Source organism: Trematomus bernacchii, unplaced genomic scaffold (genome assembly GCF_902827165.1).
Source record: "Trematomus bernacchii unplaced genomic scaffold, fTreBer1.1, whole genome shotgun sequence".
Classification (NCBI taxonomy): Eukaryota; Metazoa; Chordata; class Actinopteri; order Perciformes; family Nototheniidae; genus Trematomus; species Trematomus bernacchii.
The window spans coordinates 202,379-210,925 of NW_022987695.1; the positions used below are offsets into that span (position 1 = coordinate 202,379).

At 38.8% G+C, this 8,547-nt stretch overlaps 1 protein-coding gene across 6 annotated transcripts in view; it reads left to right on the forward strand.

Moving 5' to 3' along the window:
• Nucleotides 1-3,405, forward strand: part of LOC117489241 — a 72,135-nt gene extending 68,730 nt beyond the window's left edge. For all 6 annotated transcript variants that reach the window (XR_004556591.1, XR_004556590.1, XR_004556589.1 and 3 more), the window contains one exon: nt 2,751-3,405. Coding sequence is in view for 1 of the 6 variants with exons in the window: in XM_034138419.1 (XP_033994310.1) it covers nt 2,751-2,774 (24 nt within the window). In the remaining 5 variants the exon portion in view is untranslated. The remainder of the gene's footprint in view (nt 1-2,750) is intronic.
• Nucleotides 3,406-8,547: the final 5,142 nt, after the last annotated feature.

An 8,547-nucleotide genomic window follows, 5' to 3' on the forward strand; every position in this document is an offset into this window, starting at 1 on the left:
AAAAGCAGCCTTCTGTTTATTCAACGTGGTGGGGGCCGAGGGAACCGGGCAGAGTATTTCGCCAGTCAACGTGTGTGAAAGTTTAAATCTTCCTTATTGAGCTTTAAAACAAATGAATAACGACTATATATAATAATAAAATAAACACCGGCTGTTGTTATGCCTGCTGTAACGTTAAATTACTCCGTTCTCCGCTTAAGTAATTATGCCGTTACAAGCTTCATAGTTGTATTTATCATCTAAATTTGCCGAAACAAGTTTAATATTCTAAAAGCCAAGACTTTGTTTATTTGAAATCAGATGAAAACAAACTGTAACGGACCCTGCCGTGTTATCTTCATATTTCCGGCACAGACCCTTTCATACCGGCAATGCGCGATAGAAACAACAGGAACTGCGACAGCATAAATATGCGAACACAAACCTACAGACTGCTGGAGAAGAGATATCACAGGGGGGGGGGTTGGGACACACACATTCCGATGGCCAATTAGTTTTAAACAAAGACTATAGCCTACTCAACATAGGGGGGTGGGGGCTGGTGAACGGTATGGTCAATGTTTGTAAACACTGTGACATTTTGACTTTATTTGATCATTTCAGTTAAAAACTAACGTTCATATTTCTCTTTTTGAGAAGAGAAATATGAATATGTTAGTGGCTGACCCAGCCCCATGGTCTGTCACAGTAGTGCGGGAAAGAGAAGTGCACTGTTTTGCCTGGCTGGACCTGTAATTTACAGGAAAGGAGTGCACGCTACTAAAGAGACACGCTACCATGGAAACCAAACAATGGTGTTGCTGTATTGAAGTCCGAGTGGAAACAGTCATATTTGGAGCGTTATGTTAGAATGCAACAGCCAGGTCGTGACTCACAAAAAAAAAGTGTTACTTCACTAACTGTAAGCTTGTCACTCAGGCGCCGTTTACACGAGGACAAAACTGCTTGTATCTGCATAGTTTCGCGTGCGTATAGCCCTATTATTTACACGAGGCCGATAGAAACGGACCCCACAAACGATAACGGGTCCCAAGGTGGATAGATTTGCAAACGAAACGCTCTGGGGGGTCAACCGAGTCCGTGTAATCACCTCTATACGAATATTTCCTGAAAAAATAACGATAGCCCCACCTCTCCCCACCTCTCCCCATCTCTCCCCACCTCTCCTGCTCACTGCTGTAGCATGGCCAGTAGCCATCTGTAACGATCAACTATCAAAAATAGCTGTGTTAATTAAACGCACAAGGGGTTCTTGAATGAAATAATATTATAAAAGGCAAACCAGAATTGTTAACGCCCAATATACTCCTTAAACAAAATAAACAGAGTCAGATTTCATGCATTGATCCATTATATTGACAATTTTCCAGCCAAACAACACAAACAAAATTAAACAGTCCGCTCTGCGATACACCAAAATTGTCTTTACTGCCTAATCCAGGCCATTATTGTTCATTGCTCCTGCGCCCGTCGGCGGCAAAAAGAGAAATGTTTATAATCCACACAAAAAAAGGAAACACGAGGACCGGTGTGTCCCAGAGGAGCGATCTCACCCGGTGTTTGTAGAGAATATCTCTCTTTCTGAGCGCGTCCTCTCCACGGAGACATGCTTCTTGGTCGGTCGATGCAATATCCACAGATTCGGTTTCTTTCAGTTAACTTCCCCGTTGCATTTATCCATATATTTACATGCTGAGGAAATTACTATATGCCGCTGAATACCAGCAATCGCCACACACACTTCCTCCTGTCAGTAGCCACTGCTAGTGCTACTGCTACTGACCATGCTACAGATATTAGTGCAAAATCTACAGCTCCTCTACCACAACCATCAGCAACAAGTGGACATGGAGAATTACATGAACTACATGTTGCTAAATCCACCGCGGGGCATAAACAGAAGGGTAGCCATGGCAACATTGCTGCAGGGCTGCTCCGGAGTCTTCTTCAAGATCCCTCCGCTACGCGGATCTTGATCTGCCTGACAAGGCTCCATTAATATATAAATATTTTTAGTGAATTACTGAGTTTAGGCAAGTTAATAACATTTTAATGAAGTTGAATACAGTATATTCATATTTGTCAGTGATTTCATGTCAATTCGGCGAACATAAACATAAATGATCGTGGTGAAGATGATGATTAAATTAGGATTAAAAATCGAGAGCCGGCTGCATTTCCTCTCGTTCGTTTTTTTCGACTAAACAACATTATTTTGTTAAATAACAACATGGTGATGTTTTGTAAATGATTACATGTCTTATTTAGCACAGACTATGATCCTATCCGTGACATATGGATCTTAACAAAGATCCGCTATACATTAGTACCAGACATACTGTACATCCAGTTTACTGTATCGAAGTTGATTTCACATGAGCTCCAGTGTGGAACCCCACTGCACCCCCTGGTGGATCAATGATCCATTGCAGCTGGCTTCACAATAATTAAATGTATTTATCACGGGGGCGGTATCAAGTCAGACTGGCTCTTCATCACGAACCGATCACGGGCCGATCACGGACCAATCACGGACCAATCACGACCCTCGCGTTTCAAACTGTCTGAAATAAGATGCTCCATCTGTATAATGAAAATGACTGAATGGACAAATGGCCAAAGCTGTAAAAAAACAGATTGTAAAAAAGTGTATTTTATTTCCTTTGTAAAAAGAAAAAACCCATGTGATCTAAATCATGTTGTGCACGCTGTTGATATGAGATGACTGATTGATCTTTTCTTTCTTTCAGTGTGGGGGAAAGACAAACAGCTGATGTGTGTGACTGTAGCGGTAATTGTGACCTTGGTAGTGGTCTATACACAGATTTAAGAAGACCTCTGGGGTTTATTATTCCAATAAATGCATTTTGAAGGGACAAAAGTGCATGTGCAATGCATTTGCAATCAACGGGAAATGAAGGATGCTATTAAACTATTAACATAGATGCTTTTGAGCTGAAGCTTTGGATCACTGATGTTTTATCTAAGGTGCATTAGAGAAGAATAGATGGAAGAATAACAAACCTGCTTTAAGTAAATGACACTTACAAATTAACACGAAATTCAAGTTAAACTTATAAGACAAACCTGCCATTCGTTGAAAAGTCTTTAAAGTCGACTCTACAGTATTATTGATAAAGTTCCTCCTGTCAAAATTGGCACAGAAGAAATCTTTTAAACAGAGATTGTAATGTAGGTGAATGGGTACAAACGTGTTAAATGAGAATGTTGATTCAGTGTGCTTTTGAGATATACAGATTTTTTACCTAATGTTTAAATGTGTGCCGTAGAGAAGTGTGTGATCAAATGTTATCAAGTTTAACATATCCTAAAATATCTGTAAAACCCTGCTGCTGCTGCTTTGTGCTCATTAAAACATCAACATAATAAATACAAATCAATCAATCACAGTGTCTGTGTACATGTGTCTCATTGTGGATGAACATGTTTCCAGGGCCGTCCCTGGCCAACATGAGGCCCCACGCAAAGACATATTGTGAGGCCCTCTGTTTCGCGGGCGTCGACGGGGGGAGTGGGATATAAGTAGACATTTAATACAAATAATGAAAAGCTTAAAGTGGACCTATCATGCTATATTTAAATGATATATTGTAGGGCCATACCTATATAAGGTATATTTATACGTTTCTGTTTTCAAAATACCAAACAGATCATGCATTTTAGCCATGCCTCATTTCGCTCTATGTGCTGTTTGCTGTCTACGGGGCAGATTCTGTGACTGCAGCTGACCACGCCCCCCTGCAGGAGAGGGGAGCCGTGCTCTGATCAAGTCAAGAGGGGGAGAAAAAAAGATCTCCGTCCTCCGTGTTTTATTATATTGTTACAGGCCTATAGAGTCGTTATTCATTTGTTTTAAAGCTCAATAAATAACAAAGAAGACCTTTGACCGGCACTTTTCTAATTTTGTCCGGAAGATTTCAACTTTAACGGACATCTTGACCGGCGAAAGAAACTGAAACTGAAACTCTGCCGCACGGTCCCCTCGTTCCTTGGAAGAGGCGGAGAGGTGGGTGTTTGTCATCTGCTGGTGGACTAACCGGAGAGAATTACAGTGCTTGCCTCGACGGGGAGGGATTGCATTGAATTAAAGCAGCGGGAGCAAACGCTTGCCTCGGGGAGGGAGAAAAAAAGCCTCAGCGGAGAATAAACAGAAGGGTAACCATGGTAACTATGGGCAGGAAGTCTTCTTCGCTGCTTTTGTGGCAGACTACAGCGCCTCTTACAGGCCTGGCATATGTACTACAGCGTCTCCAGCGCTTTCGAGTGGCAATGGCCGGCCGTGGCCCAACCCCACATTCCCCTGATAGGTGGAGAGTTGGCCCAATAGCCATAGCGCCACTTCTGTGACGTCATTGAAGTGTTCAAATCTGGATCAGTTTTTATCAGATCTGTTGCAGCCCCTTTTTTAGAGATTTGGGTATGGAGGAAAATAGAGAGGGTTGTGTTTTCTGCAACCCGGTATCACGGCAAGACGTGAACATGTGACGATCTACCATGCTGGGAGACGTGAATATGTCACGGTTTCGTCCCTTCAAACGTGACAGTTACACGGTATTGTTAACATGGCCCAACCAGTGGAGAAATACCCGGAAGTGCCAAGCAAATGGTCTCCCGCGCCTATTGGTCGGTTTTTATTGTCAAAATGAGATGTTTTTAATTTATTTTTTAATCGTCACACTTGATTTCGCCGATTTTCTTGTTGCCCTAGCTGGTCGACACCTCTTTTAGCAGAAACAAAGGCTACATTAATGTATTAAATCAATGTTAATCCATGTGTGTGGATCATAGACTGGTGTGGATGTGGAATTAACGGACGTGACGTTGTGCGATTGCGTTGCCAGACAACGCAATTTACAAACTCTTCAACTACAACCCTAATTATATTTAAAAACATTTTAGAAGGCCTCACGAAATACTTTAATGTAAATTAAAATGTAAATGTGAAGGGGTGTGTGTAATGCTTTATATATACAGTCTATGGTGTAATGTGGTGATTGACATTATTCACCCACGGATCTATGGGTTGGGGGTATTGTTCCGCACGGACATTTTAGTTAACCGGACTTACTGTTGATGTGAAATCCGAAAAAACAATTAAAAATAAAATAATACTTTATTCCGAGTTTGCTTGCTTTTCTCTTTGGAGGTCATTACATAACGGCATTGTCATACACGGTTCGGCTGCATTAAATATTACATATCTGCCGTTGTTCTGTATTTATAGAGCCCTGATGAGAAGACTTCTGGACAAACAGGAAGCACTGCCGCCAAAACTGAAAACGTGACGTAGATCATAAATATATCAGCAATTAAACAACATCTTACATTTATTTTCACACAATACGTCTCCTTGCAGTATCAATACTAATTCGGCTGACTTTTATATTTGATCCAATTGGTAGATACGCTGTATTTACACCATAACGGTGCACAGCTGATAGAAAGGCACATCTAGTGGTTAAAGCACGTTATTGAATTGTATTATGTTATTATTTTTCACAAAAATGAAACCATCAATAGCAGAAACAGAATTAACTGTCATTAGTAAACCACCCAAAAAAAAAGATCATAAATGGTTTTGTTTTATATATATTTTAAGGATAATAATAGCAATGTAACACTGTCTATGACACTTAGCCTACTGTATAACACTGATTTGAAAAACATACAGAAAAAACGAATTCACTGCCCTTAATAAAGTATTTAAATATACATTTCAGGTGTGCTGTTTTGTTTAGATCATTGACATCTGGAGCTCGTCCTTTTTGATTATTGTTACACCAGGTCTTGTCAAAACCTTTATTCCATATTCAATATCCATTACTAAACAAAACAGCAATTCTACTCCACTACAATTCAGAGGTTAACCTGGTATTTTTACTCCACTACATTTATTTTAGTTACTTTGCAGATTCTGATTAATGATGTGAAATATAAACAACCCTTAAATCAGGCTTTAGTTACACCTGAGAAATTCAGGGAAAGGTGATTGTCAAGTGCCAACAATCAGGAGAGATATTTGATAGTTGCTGCTTGAGAAGACTAAACATTTATCTGCAGATCCCTATAAAGTATATTCATTACTCGTTATTCTCTACTAATAGTTAATTAAAGACTGTATATAATGGCTATTTTGCATATCCCTTTCAAGATTTCAAGATTTTCTAAGGATCATTGACATATCATATACACAACTAATTCAATAACGTGCTTTAACCACTAGGCGGTGCACACAAGGTACACACAGCCATAATAACTTTGTATTATTAGTGTAGGACACTTGTGTATGTATAACATCTGAAGATGTGTAGTTTTATTCATGTTTTCACATAATTGTACAGGATATTGCTATATTATTTCACATGTTTTACTTATAATATCTGATTTGTAAAACATCACAGACAGAAAGGTATATCCGTCATTTAACAGTAAGCTATTGAAATTCTGAATCCATAGATGTGTCTCCCATCACCCAAATCCCCTGACTATTCTCTCAACTCAGTATTTACATTCTTATATTCAAAGAAAATCAGTAATATCTTTAAAAACGACAAGTTATTTTATATCAGCTGTGCACCGTTATGGTGTATAACGTATTTTTTTTCGGATTTCACATCAACAGTAAGTCCGGTTAATTAAAATGTCCGTGCGGAACAATACCCCCAACCCATAGATCCGTGGGTGAATAATGTCAATCACCACATTACACACACCCCTTCACTTTACATTTTAATTTACATTAAAGTATTTCGTGAGGCCTTCTAAAATGTTTTTAAATATAATTAGGGTTGTAGTTGAAGAATTTGTAAATTGCGTTGCCTGGCAACGCAATCGCACAACGTCACGTCCGTTAATTCCACATCCACACCAGTCTATGATCCACACACATGGATTAACATCGATTTAATACATTAATGTAGCCTTTGTTTCTGCTAAAAGAGGTGTCGACCAGCTAGGGCAACAAGAAAATTGGCGAAATCAAGTGTGACGATTAAAAAATAAATTAAAAACATCTCATTTTGACAATAAAAACCGACCAATAGGCGCGGTAGACCATTTGCTTGGCACTTCCGGGTATTTCTCCACTGGTTGGGCCATGTTAACAATACCGTGTAACTGTCACGTTTGAAGGGACGAAACCGTGACATATTCACGTCTCCCAGCATGGTAGATCGTCACATGTTCACGTCTTGCCGTGATACCGGGTTGGTTTTCTGACACTTGGTGAGTTCCCTGGAACACCGGGGACACATATTCATGTATAAAAGACGTACAAAAGTGCATTTTGCATGATAGGTTCCCTTTAAATTAAATCAAGTTTGAGGGTCAAGCTGTAAGACTGAGTAGATTTAAATGTAAAAGGACGAATAATTAAAGTTGCATTTAAGATCTTCATTCCTGTACATTATTTAATTTTCTCATCTTATTCTATTTGACATGTACAGTTTATTTCACCTTTGATTATAATGATTGATCATGAAAGTGTTCTCAAAGCTGGTCAAGGTGCAGCTAGTTTGAATGACTTTGTATACTGCAGGGTAGCTTGTGAATTTACTCCAGGTGGAACTAAAGTCTGATTTAACACTTGATTATATTTCACATCATTCATCCAGATCTGTAAAGTAACTAAAGGTATTAAATACCATTTACCTCTGAATTGTAGAGGAGTAGAAGTACAAAGTAGCATTAAGGGAAATACTCAAGTATAGTACAAGTACCTCAAATGTGTACTTAAGTACTGTACTTGAGTAAATACTTTTAAACCTTTAGTTGCTTTACTGATCTGGATGAATGATGTGAAATATAATCAAGTGTTAAATCAGACTTTAGTTCCACCTGGAGTAAATCCACAAGCTACCCTGCAGTATACAAAGTCATTCAAACTAACTGCACCTTTACCAGCTTTGAGAACACTTTAATGATCAATCATTATAAAACATATCATATATATTATTCTGAAATGGACCAATCTGCACGATGAATACTTTTACTGTCGCTACTTTAACTATATTTTGATGATAATACTTTTCTACTTTTACTTGAGTAACATTTTGAATGCAGGACTTTTAGTTGTAACAGAGTATTCCTACTCTGGTAGATCTGAGTACTTATACTTATACTCAAGTCAAATATCTGAGTACTTCTAGCCTACTTTTACTCAAGTACAAGATCTGAGTACTTCTACTCTAACTCAAGTACAAGATCTGAGTACTTCTACTCTAACTCAAATATAAGATGTGACTATACTTCTACTTTTACTCAAGTACAAGATCTAGGAAACCCTGCAGAAAGCAGCGTTAACACAGAGTAGAGGGAACATTACAGTGTGGTATTTCACAAAATTCAACCTATAAACACACAGATCAGATGGACACAGACTATAATATTTTTAATTGTCCATAAATACCAAACAGATGAAAGTCTATAATCACTTTGGGAGTACTTCTACTTTAACTCAAGTACAAGACCTGAGTACTTCCCACCGCTGTCACATGTTATGAGAGGAGACACAGTGTCTCCTCTTCC